The 18,400-nt window shown below is 43.7% G+C and overlaps 1 protein-coding gene across 2 annotated transcripts; it reads left to right on the top strand.

The window, feature by feature from the left end:
• The first annotated feature begins 2,586 nt into the window (after nucleotides 1-2,586).
• LOC101477845 (butyrophilin-like protein 2) lies at nucleotides 2,587-10,420 on the top strand. 2 transcript variants are annotated; one of them, XM_004575236.2, is made up of 4 exons: nucleotides 2,587-2,724; nucleotides 9,026-9,385; nucleotides 9,919-9,996; nucleotides 10,074-10,420. In XM_004575236.2, the coding sequence occupies exons 1-4, from the start codon at nucleotides 2,655-2,657 to the stop codon at nucleotides 10,082-10,084; spliced, it is 519 nt and encodes a 172-aa protein (XP_004575293.2). In that variant the 5' UTR covers nucleotides 2,587-2,654; the 3' UTR covers nucleotides 10,085-10,420. The 2 variants fall into 2 exon arrangements, 1 of the variants encoding a protein (XP_004575293.2); XR_013097214.1 differs by lacking the exon at nucleotides 2,587-2,724 and adding an exon at nucleotides 5,580-5,715.
• The last annotated feature ends 7,980 nt before the right edge of the window (nucleotides 10,421-18,400 follow it).

Raw genomic sequence — 18,400 nt, 5'->3', positions numbered from 1 at the left:
GCCAACACAAATGATGGTTACTCATGTGCAGGCAACATATGCAGGACATTAAACTCTTAATCACAGATTCCACCGAAAAATTCATCCGGATCAGGAGAAGTGTGTTCTAGATCCAGCAGCAACATGAAGAAGAGCTGCAGTGTGTGTGTCCAGAATGTGCAGGAAGACACAGCATGCATATAACAAGTGCAAGAAGTACAGATGCAACACACATAGAAGAAATGTGTTATACAGTCAGCATGAATAGATTAAATAGATTATTCTTCTATTTATGTTTGCCAAGGATAAACGTAAACAAAGTCAGAGTGCTGCCCCCTGCTGGCTGTATTTATCCAACCTTTTCATCCACAGTCAGTTCAGTCAGCCTCTGATTCGCACTCACAGCAGTGACTGTTTAAACCAACATTAAAGCTGCAGGCTGGATTCACTGGAGCGGTTCAGATGCTGCAGGAGGTCCAATTTTAAAAAAGAGGTTCTGTTTTGCACCTCAGAGCCTCCATTTAAAGTTATTATGATACTATTTGGGAGAATAGAAAGAGGTCATATTTAGTGCTGTTTGCTCTCTACCAAATAAAAAACAAATGAATGGTTTTCTGATGTTGACAACTTTAAAAATCAAACCTAAACATTCACATGAAAATAAGCGATAAAAAATAGCTTATAGTTTATTTTCATGTCATAACTGATATTAATCACATGTGGGAGGAAAAACAAAAAACATTATGTTCAGTAAAGAAAAGAAAAAAGATTTCACATCTGTCCACACATATTGTATTTTCTCAGTATTTTCTAGTTCTGGACATTGTGCTGTTCGTTTTAAAAAATTATTATAATTCTTAGGTTCCTGGTTATTCATTTGCCACGTTTAAAGTGTGTTTCTGTTAGCCTTCTGTTCTTAGTGACCTTAGTTGTCTAATCTTCTCCTATATTTAGTCAGTCTTGTCCCCGTGTTTACTCTTGTCTCCCCGGTTTCTTTGTCCAGCTTGTGTGTCAGAGTCTCTGTCAGTGTGTTTCCAGTCTTATTTTGATTGTCTCTTGTCCTGTATGCACTTTGTTCAGGTTCGCTTCCCCTTTGTCGTTATGTCTGATTTGTGTCTCCACATTTGTGTTTCCACTTTTCCCATCCTGTCGTTATTGTGTGTATATTTAAGTCCTCAGTCTCCCTCTGCTTGTTGAGGCATTTTTCATGTTCTCTTGTTTATGCCAAGTCATGAGTTCCTTGCTTACAAGAGTCCTTGTTTCTAGTTTATCTTTTGTTTGCTTCTTTTAGTGTTTCTTTGTACTTTATTTTTTAGTTCCGTTTCACAGCAAATAGAGCTGTTGCTTAAGTTCTTTACTTCCTCCTATGTGTTCGGGTCCTACCCTTGCCTGCCACACTGACAAACTTGACACCAGTGAGCTTTGATCTGTTGAAAGGCGCATCTAGTGGTCATACTGGTACACATCATAAGTGATGTTTCCTGGGTTCTATGGGTGTTTCGGGCCTCTCAACATTACACGTCCTTACCTAGATGATCCAGCCCTGTCCCAGCAGCTTTACCCAATCACCACCACTTGTAACCCACAGCCAACTGGCAGCTGTCTCTTCTGCTCCTGTTGGAGTCCTGGTGGCTATACTTTTGTATGGTCCCCTCAGAACACCAGACTGAGCTTTACTGCTGGGCTTTGGGGATCAACTAGCCAACAGGATGGAGCCAACCGTGCTTCCACTGGTCCTTTATGAGCCTGGGCCAGCTTCCTTTTAAAGTGACTTTGTGTGAAAAGTCACTTTAAAACCATAGTGGAAAAATGCAGCTCAAGTTCAGACACGACTTGATCTCAAGGAGCAGAACAATGAGTCCACTGATAACATGTACACATTCCACTTTTTATTTCTACAGAAGTCTGGTGACACCGCAGCATTACACTACACTGCAAATATGTTTTTACATGTTACCTGCAGGCCTGCACTTCACTCTACTGCTGCACATCAAACCTGAATGCAGGTTCCTCTGCACCAGCTGCAGTGTTTGCTAAGAAAGTGCAAACAGCCCAAATGAATAAAACAGGACAACAAAACTATTTTTTGTAATAATCAGAAATGACAAAGCTATTTTTTAAATAGTGTTTTCATGCTGATTTCAGGTTGTTGTTTTTTTTCATGGTTTTACTGAAACGCAAGCACCAATCAAGAAAATCTTGCATTATCATCAGTACTTAGACAATTAAGCAAACATCATGGCATCTGTTTTAAGCAGCTGCGAAAAAAAATGTGTTTTGGCGACAGCGTGCTAGTGAAGGGTCAGTCTTAAGTGGCTTAACAAGCAACAACAGCTGAAAATGGTGAGGAAGAATGATTGAAGAACTATTCCTCAAGGCCACTTTAAAACATCACAATAGAGTCTGGCTGCTTGGAGGCAAAATATATAGAGATGACATATGGCTCAAGACAGCAACATAGAGGGTGACAGATATCAGAGGTTTTTAATCACGCAGAGAAACAGTGAAGGGCACAAAGTTTGAACATCTTAAAGAAATTAAACAACCGATCAATGTAAAACATCTGTTCCTCCTCATGCACTGTTTCTAGATTCTATCAGTGGACACGCCCCCTCGAAGGTTAAATCGTCTGTCATCAAGGAAGTTAAAAGTTTTTCAAGGCTGAAGGAGGAGAGATGTCTGCTGGTACATCTGCGTCACTCTGCTGCGGTTTGCTGTCTGCCTGCGTCTTGCTGGTCTCTGCAGGTGAGTCTGAGCAGGGTCTGGAACAGGAAACCAGTTCATTCCGCAAGTGTGTTTGCAACTGTTAGGCTTTAAGCTGCAGGAGTGAATATGCGATAACACTGCTGTTTTATATTTTCCGGTCTTTTGAAAATGCCTGTCAGTCTGTGTTCATGGATACTTTAAAACTTGTGCTAAAAAAAACTATAATGCGAGAGGAAGATCAGGTTTGCAGAGTGAGGCATCTACACAAAAAATAAATAAATAAACATTTTAAAAAGTTGTAAATGATGTTTTGAATTAATAATTTATAGCTTATGTATTATTTATTTATAACAAAGTATTTTTGTAATATTTAGGAGAATTTAAACAGCAACATAATTTTTGTAAAGGTCAGTTTTTGTTTCTTGATATAAGCCTGCATAGCTATGGGTAGTGTCCAGCAGAGGGACCTGTCACGTAGTTAGCCACAAGCTGCACTTCCAGCTCAGACCCAATTTTGTGGCTCACATGTGCCACAATGCAGCTCTCAATGAAGCGTGAAGCAGCGTGATACAAGACAAAATTAAGGTACATGTTTTAAACTGTACTTTTCCTGGGAAAAATGAGAAGGCATTATTATGACTTATGACACTTGGAAGAAGGCAGCTAAAGAAATCAGAACAAAGTTAAAAATTTTGGCTCACCTGAAGAGCTAAATAATGGCAGTCATGACATAAGACATAAGCACGCTGTAGTACAACGGCATTATGAACCCATTCTAGCAGCCAATCCATGATTCCAGACATTGTTAAACGAACAGATGCTTGTGAAGTGCTTACAACTAACATTTGTGAAGTCATTGCTAAACGACAGGAAAATATTGAAAGGGAAAGAGTACAAGTGATGTTAAACAAAGGGGAATATGGTTCTGTGTTTGGTAATACCGAAACTGAAACATCATTCCCAGATGGTTCGGTTGCATACTCAAAGGCAGATTCTACTGGCAGTCATGAGGTGGAAGCAGAAGCTGAACTTGCAGCCAAAAGCCACAGAAGAAATACTGGCACAAGAAACCAAGATCAGACAAATGGAAATTGAGTGGAAATTAAAGGAATTGGAAACAAAAGCAAGGTTGGAGGAGGAGAAAACTAAACACTATCAGTTAAAGGCAGACAGTGAAGTGAAAGTAGCAGCTGCCCTACGAAGAGCCTTTAGTGCTCAAAACGACATTGAAAGCCATGATCTAGCATCCTGCCACAACTTAGAAAATTACGCAAATCTCCCCAACAGCGCGACACAACTTTTTTTTTTGTTATCATCTATTGTCCACCTGGGCCTTACACAGAGTTTCTGCCTGATTTCTCAGACTTTTTATCTGATTTAGTTCTCAGCTCAGATAAAATAATTATTGTGGGTGATTTTAACATCCATGTAGATGCTAAAAGTGACAGCCTCAACATGGCATTTAATCTGTTATTCGACTCAATTGGTTTCTCTCGAAATGTAAAAGAACCCACCCACCACTTTAATCACACTCTAGATCTTGTTTTAACATATGGCATAGAAACTGAACATCTAACAGTGTTTCCTGAAAACCCTCTCCTGTCTGATCATTTCCTGATAACATTTACAATAATTGATTACACAGCAGTGGAGAGTAGACTTTATCACAGTAGATGTCTTTCTGAAAGTGCTGTAACTAAGTTTAAGAATATAATCCACCCACTGTTATCATCTTCAATGCCCTGTACCAACATAGAGCAGAGCAGCTATCTGAACGCTACCCCAACAGAGGTCAATTATCTTGTTAATAATTTTACCTCCTCACTGGCGATCGTGGCTCAAGAGTTGGGCGTTCGCCTTGTAATCGGAAGGTATCCGAGCCCCGGCTTGGATAGTCTCAGTTGTTGTGTCCTTGGGCAAGACACTTCACCCGTTGCCTACTGGTGGTGGTCAGAGGGCCCGGTGGCGCCAGTGTCCAGCAGCCTCGCCTCTGTCAGTGCGCCCCAGGGTGGCTGTGGCTACAATGTAGCTTGCCATCACCAGTGTGTGAATGGGTGGATGACTGGATATGTAAAGCGCTTTGGGGTCCTTAGGGAATAGTAAAGCGCTATATAAATACAGGCCATTTACCACTACGTACGACTCTGGATACTGTAGCTCCTGTGAAAACTAAGGTCTCTAATCAGAAGTACCTGACTCCGTGGTATAATTCTCAAACACATAGCCTAAAGCAGATGACTCGTAAGCTGGAGAGGAAATGGCGTGTCACAAATCTAGAGGATCATCATTTAGCCTGGAGAAATAGTTTGCTGCTTTATAAGAAAGCCCTCCACAAAGCCAGAACATCTTACTATTCGTCACTGATTGAAAAAAAAAAAAAGAACAACCCCAGGTTTCTCTTCAGCACTGTAGCCAGGCTGACAAAAAGTCAGAGCTCTTTTGAGCCAACAATCCCTTTAACGTTAACTAGTAATGACTTCATGAACTTTTTCACAACTAAAATTTTTATCATTAGAGAAAATAATACCAACAATCATCCCACAGATGTAATATTGTCTACAGCTACTGTCATGGTCTGGCTGGTGGACCGTGGGGATGTGGGGAAAGGAGGACCCAAAACGCAGACTCTGCGATGCAAACAGTGCTCTTTATTTACAGTGAAAAGCTGTAAACACAATAACTCCCCGTTGCTCCCTTGAACCCTGTGTGCGTGCTTCCCCCCGACGTCTGTGCTCGTGCTCCCCGCTGTTGTGTTTCTGCACACCCCGTGCGTGCTGCCTTTCTGGACCACTCTTCCTCCTGCAGGGAAACCATAGAAGGAGCCGTCAACACTAACCTTCGGCGGGCATATATGAACATTCAGAGATGGACTTACACACTTGCTTTACTTCTCTCGGGGATAACTTTGTCGTAGATGAAATGCCAGGTTGCTAGCGAAGCTCCAAATGCTATCCAGACCACCAACAGGTCCCGCATGCCACAGCCGCTCTATCACGTGATGCATACTGCTCCGACTGCTAACGTTCTGAGGTGAGTTACGGCGTGTTGCAAGTTTTGTGAGGTGCTTTCGTGATATTTAATGGATCGGATTACATTTTTTATTTTTCTCCGATATCCGATCCAGTAATTTAGGTCAGTATCGGACCGATACCGATACGTAATATCGGATCGGTCCATCTCTACTAATAATAATAATAATAACAACAACAACATTCAAAACTGCTCAAGGACCCCCGAGTCCTCCAGAGCCGGGTCCGTGACAGCTACTCTTAGTACCATTGATGTTAAGTTAGACTCTTTTTCTCCAATTGATCTTTCTGAGTTAACTTCAATAATTACTTCCTCCAAGCCATCAACGTGTCTTTTAGACCCCATTCCTACAAAACTGCTAAAAGAAGTCCTGCCATTAATTAATTCTTCGATCTTAAATATGATCAACCTATCTCTAATAATCGGCTATGTACCACAGGCCTTCAAGGTGGCTGTAGTTAAACCTTTACTCAAAAAGCCATCTCTAGACCCAGCAGTCTTAGCTAATTATAGGCCAATCTCCAACCTTCCTGCAGTGAAATAGGACACACACCCCCCTGGACCTTACACACACAACACAGACATCACATGGGGATACAGGTCGGAGATCGGTAGCGTTACAGAAAACAAACGCTGAAATATACACTACAATGGGAAAGTACAAGAGGAAAAAAAGAGACCTCTACTCTTGTTGGGCTCCTGGGAGGATAGCATGAGAACAGGAAACAAAAAAACTCCTCTGCACAAAAAAGCACATAAATGTCCAGAGCACAACAGTATGGAACACGTGACAAGCCACAGGGTCGGGTGGGGGGTGAAGAGTAATCCGACCCAAACACAGCAGCCATCCTGCCCAGCGCTACCATTCCACCGCGGGCTCAGACCCGCCGTGTTCCCAGGAAGGAACAAGCATCGAAGGCGCTTGGAAAGGGAGGGGGGATGAGTGTGTGCATATCAGTGTATATGTATGTGTGCGCGTGTCCAGAGTTCAGCTGAGACACTGTCCTTCGCCCTGCTAGGCTAAGTAAACAGTCTGCCAGCCAACCCAGGTGGCCTTGCATGGAATGGGAAGGAACAGTCTAAACACAGTCGTTATCAGGGTGTTTTTTGTTCGGCTCCAGCCTTGCAACCGCAGCTGGCACCGAAAGGGTATCTGCATGAAGTGATGGTGCTTTTTACTTTAGTGCGAACAACTCATATGAATTTTAAAGCAGTTCTACAGTCCAACACTGGTCTCTCAATCTCCCGTTGGAGAGCCGTGAGCTTCGCCATACTTGAGTTCTGTGATGTTGTCATTCTTGTGCTCAAAGAGCCGATTCTGAGAACTCACGACCACAGTGAGCCTCCCCAAGGTGTAATCCAGTCTGCACTCAGAGATCTTATTATGAATATTCGCAGCAGCCGTAGCTTTTCCAAGATCTTATCCATGCTGCACTCAATGAGCCCATTTTGAGAAACTCACGCCTCTCCCATCGTTTCAATCCCAGCGGGCAGCCTTGTGGGGGTTTCTTAAATCTTCGATAAGTCAGGGCCAAGCCAGCTCTGATCAGCCAGAACGCCTGTTACCATGGTTCCGAATAGGTAGATATCTTCAGCACTTAGGCTCACCCAAGCCCAAACTTCTCGTTGAGAAAGGGGTGTCAATTGCATTTAGGGACCAGTTGATCAAATCCATAATTCCTCTTTTAGGTTTTAGAGAACAGACTGTGAGAGAATGTTCCAGGGTAAAGTAATACAAAAAACACGAGACTAGACAAGGACATAAAAGGCTAAGCAGGGAAGCTAAGGGAGAGGAGGAGAGGAGAAAAGTGGGACCGCCTTCGTCAAGAGCAATGGCTTATTTGAAGAGTTTCAGTCAGGTTTCAGAGCTCATCACAGCACAGAAACAGCTTTAGTGAAGGTTACAAATGATCTTCTAATGGCCTCTGACAGTGGACTCATCTCTGTGCTTGTCCTGCTAGACCTTAGTGCAGCGTTCGATACTGTCGACTATAATATCCTATTAGAGCGATTAGAACATGCTGTAGGTATTACAGGTACTGCACTGCAGTGGTTTGTATCATATCTATCTAATAGACTCCAGTTTGTACATGTAAATGGAGAGTCCTTTTCACACACTAAGGTCAATTATGGAGTTCCACAGGGTTCAGTGCTAGGACCAATTCTGTTTACATTATACATGCTTCCCTTAGGCAGCATCATTAGAAGACATAGCATACAGTTTCACTGCTATGCTGATGACACCCAGCTCTATCTGTCCATGAAGCCAGATAACACACACCAATTAGTTAAACTGCAGGAATGTCTTAAAGACATAAAGACTTGGATGGCCGCTAACTTTCTGCTTCTTAATTCACCTGGTCCAGTCACCAGTCACCTTTCTCACTCACTATGTGTTAATAGACCTCTCTGCATTGAATCATATCTGTTATTAACCTCTGTCTCTCTTCCACAGCATGTCTTTATCCTGTCTTCCTTCTCTCACCCCAACCTTTTTAACAGCCTACAAGTTTTTTTGTTTCTTTGTAAATATGGCCCTAAATATCAATGAGACCCTTTAAATGTTACATAATGTTATATAATTATAAAATGTTTCCTTCAGTGACAACTTTTATTCAAGATTTAGCACATGCATGTTTCCAAATTTCAGCAACATTTTGAATGCAGGGGTATTTTTACAGAGTGGCTTTGTTTTCAAATGTGAAATATAAATATATCCACACTGCACATCAAACACACAACTCGCTCCCGAGAGAGTATATTTATTAACAGTGTCAGGATCTTACACTTTGAGTTTTCTTGTGTCCTTGTGATTTTCTATTATGATTTGTTCTAAGTTCACTTAGTTGCCCTAGTTTAGTGTCTTAGTTTGAGTTTCTTGTATTCTCTCTAAATTTCCTGTGTTACGTTTAAGGTCCGCATCTTGGTGTCAGTGTTTTCAGTTTCGTGTCCTCTCCATCCTGTCATGTGTAAATTCCTCAGCTGTGTTCCCTGTTTGATTCCACTTCCCTCATTATCTTCTGTGTATTTATGTCAAAGTCTCCCTCTGTTCCATGTCGCGTCGTCCCTCAGTGTTGTGTGCGTTTCCCAGTGATTTCCCTGTGCCTCCTTGTGAGTTAGTTTTAGTTCATCCCAGTGTAGTTTTGTATCGCCCTTTTCCTTTCTGTTAATAAAGCCGTGCTTTGAGTTCATGCACGTGTGGAGGAAAACCTTTTTCTCTTAGATTCTTCCTCTGATTGGCTGCTGGATAGGTAAACAGTCGTACTTTGATCCTCTTAACCTCTCTGCTCTGTGTTGTTTCCTCTTTCAGTCCATAGAAACATCACGGTTGAGCCCGGACAGAATGTCACTCTGCCATGTCGAGCTCCAAACAACACCTCGTCCATCTGCGTAGCAGAGTGGAGCAGGGCTGACCTCGGGACAGATTATGTCCTTTTTTACAGAGAGAAGCGAATTGATCCAGACAACCAGCATCCATCCTTTGTGAACCGGGTAGATCTGCAGGATGGGGAGATCAAAGATGGAGACGTGTCTTTGATTCTGAAGCATGTGAGGGCGAACGACACTGGAACGTACCATTGTCGTGTCGTTAAATGCCGTCAACGGCAGAGTCTTAATATTCCAACTCCCCCCATCAGCAGCATCCAGCTGACTGTTGTTGATCCTTCAGGTGAGTGAGTAGAGTTCAGTATGTGTGTGTGATCAGAGGTGAAGCTGCTTCCTGGTTGTTGATCAGACTTTGTAGAAAGCAGCTGGGTCTACTGTACTATGAAGAAAGTTGAACTTACCCAGTATACTGTCTGTTGAAACATCTACCCAGGTTTTATCAGTTCAGCTGAGAGCGTGTTCAGAGGGGGTGTACGGGATGGGGTTGGCACTGATCACAAACTGGGATTTTTATCTTTCCTTGTAAAGAAAATATTGAAAATCATGCAGTGTCAGTAAACCCACTCAACAACAGAGTGATGTTGTTTTATATGGTATTTTTTGGATGTCCAGTTTTGGTCCACTGAAGGGGCTGTTGTGGATGTCTTTTCAATGTCAAACTTTATATTCATTATAGGCTCTGCTGTAGGATGTTTTCTGTGTGAAGGAATGCAGAGTTATCAGCAGACAGCTGCAAGATGGCGTGTGAATGTCATAGTACAGGCCTCAGGTCTGTGATCACATACCTTACAGCTGACACCTGTTTCTTACCTCCAGGTCTACAAGGAGGCGTCAGCAATGGAGGAAGCATGATTGCATGTGTTGGACTTATAGCTGGTCTGTTTGTTCTTGTTGGTGAGTTTTGATCCGTAGAAAACCTGCCTGGAAATGTCTTGGAATTTTAAAAAAAATGTTTATCTTTAATTTTCCAGCTGAACTCTGAGTCAACACTGTTGTCATTCAGGATTTGAAAGATTCCCACAACTGGAAAGATTCCAATGAATGTCAAACCCACTCGTCGTCACGCTCATCAACCAACAGGAGGTGATGTTATAATAGAAAATTCAGTGATAGCAAATTGTGTTTTAATTCAGAGAAGCAACACATTTTGATAATATTTAGGTTAGGAGCACTGATCCTGCGTTCAAACCTGAGCAGGACCCTCGCACCAGTGCAAACAAATGTTAATTTACTGTAACTTTTAACCCTTGACCTTTATTTGTTGAACTACAAAAGTCCAGCTTGTTCATTATTCTCTGCAATGTCACGAGCCATTAAAAATCAGATGAAAAGTTTTGCAGTAACATGTGTCCTACATTTATTTTGTATTTTTTAAATGTAACATTTCATTTTTACTGTGTACTGAAAACAACAGCTGAATATAATGCATAATGCTGTGAGAAGTCTTTTTTTGTCTGAATGTTTAATCTGATTTAGACTTTGATCTAAACCCTGGATTCATAAAAAAAAATGAGTACTAAGGGAAAAACACAATTACAGCTTATCACTGTCTGACAGAAAAAGGTTTATAAATCTGGCTTCTTATCATGTTTGTGTAGTGCGCTTGGCTCTAAGTCACCATTCTGACATCCATCTGTGATTAAAGACAATCCCAGGAAGCTCTTATTACAGAGTGAAGAGTACCACTGCCTAACTGGAGGGTTGTCACAGTTGGTGCATGGCTGTTATTGCACAGTGATTACCAACAGCATACACGTAAATGTAAATTTATAATACATGAGCTTATAAAGACAGACACAGGCCTGCAGTAATGAGTTATAACACATTTTTATTTATTTAAATAATACCTTCTGCTCAGAGTTCTCCTCTCTGTGTGGTTTTATTTCCTGTGATTTCAGTTTCAGTCTGTTTCAGTTAAACAGACTGAGCCCTGGTACTAACATGACTTTAAAGTTGTTACTCTAAAGATACTCTGAACTTCTTTCTGTACACAGATCTGTGTCTGTAACTGAGGTTGACCTTTGCCACCAGAGGGAGAATACAGTAAAAATACAGTAACTGACTTCAGCTCAAGCCCAGACAGGACTGTGCCTGTAGGCACCAGTGAAATATGCACTTTTATTTCTAATTAAGTCATTTCACTTATGCATGAATACCCCAGTCTTTCATTCCCCTGCAGACATTTGGATCAGGCAGTGTCTGAGTTTTTCATAAACAGTAGGTCACATGAAGCCTGCTCATTTTGCTGCAATGTTTAAAATGTTTCACTTAGTTTAAGAATGATCAGTTAACCTGATGTGGGTGAATAACCCCACTAAACCATCTTAGCATAGGTTGTATTGTAAAGCTCTACTCCCAAAAAATACAAAAAGAGCTTAGTGTACTTGTTCTGCTATGAAACTGGGAAACCAAAAAGAGCTGTGGGCTCCTCATTCAGTTTGTATGTGTGGAAAACCTGCGAGTGTGGACAAAGAGATTTTTCTGGATTTTCTTATTCCAGTGATAAGATAAGATGACCTTTATTAGTCCCGCAGGTGGGAAATTTGCTTCATTACAGCAAAAGTGCAAAGCTTTGTAGCAGAAATTAGAAAACACTGGAATGCAATAAAATAAAATATATGATATGATATGAAGGGATATGTTTTTGGCATTATTTCTGTAAGCAGTTGCAAATCTAAATCTTCTGTCAGTTACCCCAACCTTCATCAGCAATGACACCTGTACCACATTCAGACGAAACACCGCTTCCCAGCTTTACCGGTTTAGTTAATGAGAGAAATGTGTCTAATGAGGTTTTGTCTCCAGATTGTTGAAATGCCATCTTTTTGCCATAAAAAACTGACTTGTAGTGAAAAAAGAGAAAGAAAATCACATTTCTTTGGCCAGAACTGTACACAGTTGAATATTTTATTGGTGCTTCTGAACATCATTGAATTGGCTTTGATTCATTATATTCTGGAAAACAGCAGGATTGTTATTTTTTGATGCAGGGTGGTGGGATAAAACCTTGTGTAAGCTTATATTCCTGCAACATCCTCAGATGATCCATTTGCTTACACTTGTCCAAGTTAGGGTCACGGGCTGGGTGCTGGAGTCTACTCCAGCTGTCACAGGACATCACAGACAACCATTCACACTCACACCTTTAGAATAACCAGTTTACCTAACATGAAAATTCCACACAGAAAGACAGTGCTACCTACCATGCTGCCCATCCTCTGACCGTGAGAAGAGTCTGGATGCAGCCAAAATCTCGTTCTTTTTGTCACTACCCACAGCTCGTGACGATAGGTGAGGGTAGGAACGTATATTGACATGTAAATTGAGAGTTTCACTTTTACACTCAGCTCTCTCTTCACCACAACAGGTATAGGGTCCACATCACTGCGTCCGCAGCACCAATCCATCTGTCGATCTCCAGCTCCCTCCTCCCGTCACTCGTGAACAAGACCCCGAGATACTTAAACTCTTCCAATTGGGGCAAAAACTCGTCCCTGACCCGGAGTGGGAACTCCACCCTTTTTCCGGCTCAGGACCATGGCCTCAGATTTGGAGGTGCTGATCCTCATTCCCACCGCTTCACACTCGGCTGTGAACCGTTCCAAGGCGAGCTTGAGGCCATCACCCGATGAAGCCAACAGAACCACATCATCTGCGAAAAGCAGAGATGAGATTCTGAGACCACCCAAGTGAAAGCCTTCCGCCACTTGGCTACGCCTATAAATTCTGTCCATAAAAATTGCAAACAAAATCAGTGACAAAGGGCAGCCCTGGCAGTGCCCATCACCCATCAGGAACAAATCCAACAAATGGATTCTGTTCTGTTCTTGTCTGTGAAGTGGAGCAACACAGTTTGAAAGTATTCAGTTTGTGAAACTGTGAAAGAGGTATTTCCACAAGAGGCTATATTGATGGAAATGGTGATCCTGAAATTCTTTGGAGAGGCCAAGGCTGCGACATGGAAAAGGAGACAGAAAGTTGCCCAGATGGCACATGCTCCACTTTGTGTGAGGGTAGATTTTGGTGCATCCTCTTCACAGACATGTTTCTCTGTACTTAAGCCTGAAATACAGTTTGGAAAGATATTTGTGACTTACAATGCGCAGAGGAAGACCTGGCATTGTTCAAAGCCACAAATATCATGTCCTCATAAAACACATTGCTAAATAGCATCTCTTTCAGACACAGACAGACCTCTTCCAGTCAAATGTGCTACAATCATCAGGCCCCCCATCACCGATGACCCAGGAGGGTTCTTCCTGTGAGGACAATGCTGCTGTGGAAAGGAGTATATGCTATATATTTAAAGAGAAGAAAAATCCTCAATCTCTTGCAGAAGATGTCATGTCACAGCAACCTGAACATCAGAAACAGCTCTTTCCTTTGTGCTAGGTGTGCCCAGACCACCTTAAACTTGACGAGGCTGTTCAAATTACAGGATTGTCCACATTATTGTCAGCATGATGGGAATGATTGGGAGTAAGTTGTAATGAATCAGATTAAATCTCAGTGTGGAATTATGACTTTTAATTGCGTTTTACGATAGTTACGGGTCAGAGTATCTGTTAAGAATAACAAGTATCTCTTAAAATGTTTCCAATAATGAAACATTTCAATATAATGTAGACAAAAACGAAAAATAAAAAGATAGTTACGGATCAGGACTCCCCGATCCGTACCACGCATGTGCAGGGGTTTTCTTCTTCTTCTGTTCGTTTAATGGCAGTTTACTCCCCAGTGTAAGAGGATACTGCCACCTGCTGACCGAGCGAATGAACCCTTTTGTAAACTGAATTAGCGTCATTACAACCCCTGTGTGGCCCTGGGACCATAAATGGTCCCTTTAGGTTTTCAGGTACAAGCCATTTGCACTGTGTTGAATGGAATATAGCCAAATCCTCTAAAAAAAAAACTTGGCATAATTTCATTTCAAAATTCAAGTCTGACTTCCTTAAATTAGCTTCAGTGGCTAAGCTAACAATACACATCCTCTCCGAGCCCTGGGGACCATTTTTGGCCCATTGACTTCCATTATAAACGCTATTTTTCACTGCAGAATTATTACCATTAATGTCTTGGTGATTACTTATGTTTCCGTTTCGTTTTGGTCTATGGGCCTTAGAGTTGTAATTTTTTTATTTGTCCACCGGGTGGCGCCCTTGCTCCACATTTGATCCCGGCTGGAAAACAGCGGGCTGCTTAGACAGACCTGCGGGAAACGAAGCCTCATTTCCGGCGTGCAGCAGCGGCTTCGCCCGCTGATCGGGCGGGACCATTTTCGGCCCCTAGGACGTGAGAGGGTGCATTTTTTTTTAGTCAACAGGAAATGACGTATTTGTTGTCACGTGGTATCGGATGTGTGTGCTTAGAATTGTAATTTTTTTATTTGTCCATCATGTGGCGCTCTTGTTTCACATTTGACGCCTGCTGGAAAATACAAGTTTTACAGAGGAAAATCCCACATTCAAAGCAGTGTCTTTCTGCTCAAATGATGAGTTTGGATCATCATCAATGTGTGTGTGTGTGTCTTAAAAAAAATAAAGGAGTGTGTGTCTAACCTCAGAATCAAAGAGTGTGTGCCTAATTTAAAACGTTTTCTCCTTTTGAAGTCTGCAGTTCAGTGCACCCTGCAATGTAAACAAATCAAATATGAAACGAATACCAAAGCCAAATTAGACTTGTTTTGTCTGCAAGCTCGGGTTGTTTGTGCAGCTGCACTAAAACCGTGGTTATAAGAATGAGCAGTAGCTGGGAGTAATCTTTTTCACAATGGCAAGACGGTACAACGCGGAGGAAGCCCTGCGACTCATCATGGACCCCGACAGCGAGGAAAGTGCCCCATCCTCGGGGGATGAATCGGATACTTCTTCAGAGGAGGAAACGGAGGAGCAGGAGTCCGGTTCCGACTCATATGGATCGGAGTCCGAAAGTGAGAGCGGAGAGGAAGAATCAGCGGGGTGGATCTCAAAAAAATGGAACACGGTGGTCACCTACGAACGCTGAGACGTTCCGCTACGTTCCAGCGGCCACGGGACGCACCGGACCCACTTTATACGCCCTGGCCCGGATCAGTGACCCACTATCCAGCTTTTCCCTTTTCCTCACGGATGACATTATCCAGCACATCGTGTCAATGACCAATCTCCAGGGGAGACGTGCTATGGCTGACTGGAGGGACGTGGACAGCGATGAGCTGCGTGCTTATGTCGGACTAATAATTCTGGCCGGTGTTTATCGTTCCCGAAACGAAGCCACGATCAGCCTCTGGAGCGAGAAATCCGGCCGGGTGATTTTTCGTGCAACCATGTCGGAGAAAAGGTTTCGCCACATCACCAGAGCTGTGCGATTCGACGACAGACTTGCGAGACCAACACACTCTGACGACAAACTGGGTCCATTTCGCAAGATCTGGGACATGTGGACCCATCGTCTCGAAATGATGTTCCTCCCAAACAAAGACATTTGCGTGGACGAACAGCTTGTCCGATTCAAAGGGAGGTGCAGCTTCAGGCAGTATATGCCCAAAAAGCCGGGGAGGTATGGACTGAAGGTATGGGCGGTGTGCGACGTGGAGACGTCTTATGCCTGGAGGCTGCAGCTGTACACGGGCAAAGCAGCCACTGGGCGCGCTGAGACCAACCAGGGTATGCGAGTGGTTCTGGAGCTGACGGAGGGGCTACAGGGACACAGCGTCACCTGTGACAATTTTTTTACTTCCTACCCTCTGTCAGTGGAGCTGCTGAGGAGAACAAATACCCTGGTTGGCACCATTCGGAAGAACAAGCCCGAGCTTCCGCCAGAACTGCTGCAGACAAGGGGGAGAGGAGTTTTTTCCTCCGTGTTTGCTTTCACCTCCACGCATACGGCCGTCTCATACGTCCCTCGCCGCGGCAAAAATGTGCTCCTGTTGAGCTCCAAACACCGGACTCCAGGAATCTGCGACGGACCCAAGAGAAAGCCGCACATAATAAGGGATTACAACAGATGCAAGGGAGGTGTGGACAAACTCGATCAGGTAGGTGTCAGCATCAGTTGCGCACAAATTTATTCATTCTTGCTCATATATTCTTGTGTAAAATATACGTAGGTTTAATGTTTTTGTGTGTGTGTGTGTTTTGTGTTTTTATTAGGCTGTTAACGACTACAGCTGTAGGAGGCGGACGAGACGGTGGCTGTTAGCCCTTTTCCACCATCTGCTTGACATTTCTCTTTATAATGGCTATGTCCTGTGGACCGCGGTGGACCCAGCTTGGCAGCGAAATAAAGGTTACAGGAGGAGGGTCTACATAGAGCAGGTTGGAGAAGCCTTAGTGCAACCATGCATTGCTTTTTTTTTTTTTTTTTTTTTTTTTTTTTCTTAAATGACATCAGAAACAGCAGTATGCGACATTACGTGATGGCAGAGCTTCAGTTCATCCTTTGTCATTTTTTTTTTTTTTTTTTTAATAAATAGGACAGGGGGAATGAATGAGAGGAAGAGGGGGAGAGAAAGAAAGAAAACCAAAGGGGAGAAGAGACGGTGAGAAGGGGGGGGAAGAGAGAGGAAAAAAAAAAAAGAACTCCTGGGTCACCTGTATGGAGAAAAAAAAAAAACAAACAAAAAAAACAAACAGAGGAGACAGCAAACAACAAAGAGCAACATAATAATAGAGAAAACAAAGCACCATCACAATAAACTAGCTAGTCATAGATATCAATATTTACTAAATAATAAACGATATTGTGCGGCACGCAAGATAGACAGCGCACAGTGTGCTTTGAGGCAGCCTCCTCTGCACCCTGGTGACATACCCCCACTCCAAGGCCCTGCATGTGTGAGTGGTTGTGGAGGAGCGGGAAGAGGGAGGCAGCTGGAGATGGGGAGGGAAGGAAGGGAGGGGCAGGTAACCCCTCCCTGGGGCCAGCTCCCCCGCTGACCCCAGTAGGCACTCCCACCCTTCGCGACCCGCCAGGGAAGGGGGGCCCAGGCCCATCAGACCGGGGCCCAGTGCAGTAGCGCCCTCCGGCTCCACAGAGCCCTGGACAGTCCACCCAACCCCACCACAGAGAAAACTGCACCCACCCCACCATCCACACATCTTCCAGACTACATAAGACGGTAAACGCCCAGGCTGAGATCTTCCTCCACCTCTCCTGTATCTCCCCCTCCTGCAGAGAGTTCCTGAAGAGAAGAAAGCTCCTGCAAGATGTGACCATCCCCCCCACCAGTTGAAGAGCCCCCCAGGCGGCTCGACGCACCGACGGCACCCTGCTCCAGGGCCGGGCCCCCATGCACCCACCCGCCCACAACCCCGGCAACACACCAACCAGGACCCAAGCCCCCGAGGCCCGGCCCGGGCCCCAGCCCAGAGACGGAGCGCCCCCAGAACCTCACGCCCATCCCGGACCCACCCAGGGGCAGCCAGGTTGCCAGGTCAGTAACCCACGTCCGTCAGCACAGACCCTCCCCTAGCCCCGCTGCACGCAGCCGCGAGGAAACAGTCACCTGAGAGCCAACAGAGCCCCCAACCGGACGTGACCGCTACCCCGGGTTGAGCCCCCCAAGGAAGATGCCTCCGGGGAACCCCCCGACGCCCTAAGCCTGTCCCTACCCCCTCACCAATCACAACAGTGAAGGCGGGACCAAACTATGACCCCCCACCCCCACTAGGTGATGGAGCTGATAAAAGGGGCCCAGAGCAATTGATCTAATGTGGTGGCAGAGGCTGTGTCAAGACTAATGTAATCTAATAGATAATTTCTATATTGGTTAGAATTAAGATTATTTTTATTTTTCCAGTTCATGAGGACTGTTTTCTTGGCTATGCATAGGGCAGTGAAGATCATATGGGCTATATTCTTTTCTGAAGTGACATTATCTAAGCTGCCCAGTAGACACACTAAGGGGGAAGTTGGAATGTTACATTTCAGACACTTTGATAAGTCTTCACATATCTCGCGCCAAAACTTTTGCACTGGTGGACAGAACCAAAGAGCGTGGATGTAATTGTCTGGTGTATTGCCTTGACAGTGTGAGCAGTTGTTGGAAGATGTAAAGCCCATCTTGAACATCCGATGACCTGTATAGTGCACTCTATGAAGTATTTTGTATTGTATTAATTGCAGACTGGGATTTTTAATTAATTTAAAAGTTTTTAAGCAAATCTGAGACCAGAAGTTTTGGTCTAGGTTGACTGATAAATCTGCTTCCCACTTTGCAGTAGGAAGGGATATTGATTCATCTAATTTAGAAAGTGTTCTGTATATTTTAGATAATAATTTGGGGGATTTAAGAGTAAGAAAATGTGCCGCACTTAGT

This window comes from Maylandia zebra, linkage group LG3 (genome assembly GCF_041146795.1).
Source record: "Maylandia zebra isolate NMK-2024a linkage group LG3, Mzebra_GT3a, whole genome shotgun sequence".
NCBI classification, from domain to species: Eukaryota; Metazoa; Chordata; class Actinopteri; order Cichliformes; family Cichlidae; genus Maylandia; species Maylandia zebra.
Note: the sequence above shows the minus strand (reverse complement) of the source record. Positions and strands in the feature narration are given on the sequence as shown.